The sequence below is a fragment of the Dipodomys ordii genome, unplaced genomic scaffold (assembly GCF_000151885.1).
Source record: "Dipodomys ordii isolate 6190 unplaced genomic scaffold, Dord_2.0 Scaffold12868, whole genome shotgun sequence".
In the NCBI taxonomy this organism is placed as follows: Eukaryota; Metazoa; Chordata; class Mammalia; order Rodentia; family Heteromyidae; genus Dipodomys; species Dipodomys ordii.
In genome coordinates, this window is record NW_012280080.1 from 1 (window position 1) to 1,072 (window position 1,072).

Here is a 1,072-nt window from a genome sequence, read left to right on the forward strand (position 1 = left end):
TGTCCGCTTCGCTATCCTGTCATGATGACCACAGGCTTTTGTGTACAGCTGACTATTAGTTCCTGGGTTAGTGGCTTCACCATCTCCATGGCCAAAGTTTACTTTATCTCCCAGGTTTCTTTCTGTGGCAATAACATCTTAAATCATTTTTTCTGCGACGTGTCACCTATTCTCAAACTGGCCTGCATGAACTTATCTATGGCAGAGATAGTAGACTTTGTGCTAGCAATTGTCATACTTGTGTTTCCTCTCTCAGCCACTGTCCTTTCCTACGTCTTCATCATCTCTACCATCTTACACATACCCTCAGCCACTGGACAGCAAAAGGCCTTCTCCACCTGTGCATCTCATCTTACAGTGGTCATCATCTTCTACACTGCTGTGATTTTCATGTATGTCCGACCTCGGGCCATTGCTTCATTTAATTCTAACAAACTGATCTCAGCAATATATGCAGTCTTCACTCCCATGCTCAACCCTATCATCTACTGTCTGAGGAACAAGGAAGTCAAGGATGGCATTAGGAAAACCATAGCAAGTGGACAAGCCCTTTTCTTGAGAGATCCCCCTTGCTGAAGACACACTGATAAGCCTTCTTTAGCATTTGTCTTAATCACTTAAACCCACTGCCATTAGTGGAAAGTCGACATTGTAAACATATGGACCTAGAAAATGGTTTAGGGACATGGAAACAGTGATCAGAGAAATTTCCCTTTCTGTCAGGTCTTATTTAAATATTTCCTTTTATAAGTCAGAAGATGAATGAGTCAAAATTCAAAAATATTTGTGTTAATGAAAGTAGTATAAAGTAATTTAATCATTTAAGAAGACTGTGTCAGGAAAAATACGTATTATCTAATTCTTCTCAGAGTTATGTTGGGAGGATTATTTCATTTTGACTTTTTTTCGAAGTCCTCTTTCACTTAAATGGAGTACACAAAGAAAAGTTTTGCTGTGCAAAATATCATAGATGTAGTTGGGCTCTGGTGGCTCATGTCTGTGACTCTAGCTATACCAGAAGCTGAGATCTGAAGACTCTAACTCAAAACCAGTCAGGATAGGAAAAGTCCAT

The 1,072-nt window shown here is 39.7% G+C and overlaps 1 protein-coding gene across 1 annotated transcript; it reads left to right on the plus strand.

The window, feature by feature from the left end:
- Window positions 1-6: 6 nt before the first annotated feature.
- LOC106002524 (olfactory receptor 6-like) lies at window positions 7-576 on the plus strand (the record flags this gene model as incomplete). The annotated part of the gene is made up of 1 exon (XM_013037387.1): window positions 7-576. A coding segment is annotated over one exon (570 nt), but the record flags the coding sequence as incomplete, so codon positions are not given.
- Window positions 577-1,072: the final 496 nt, after the last annotated feature.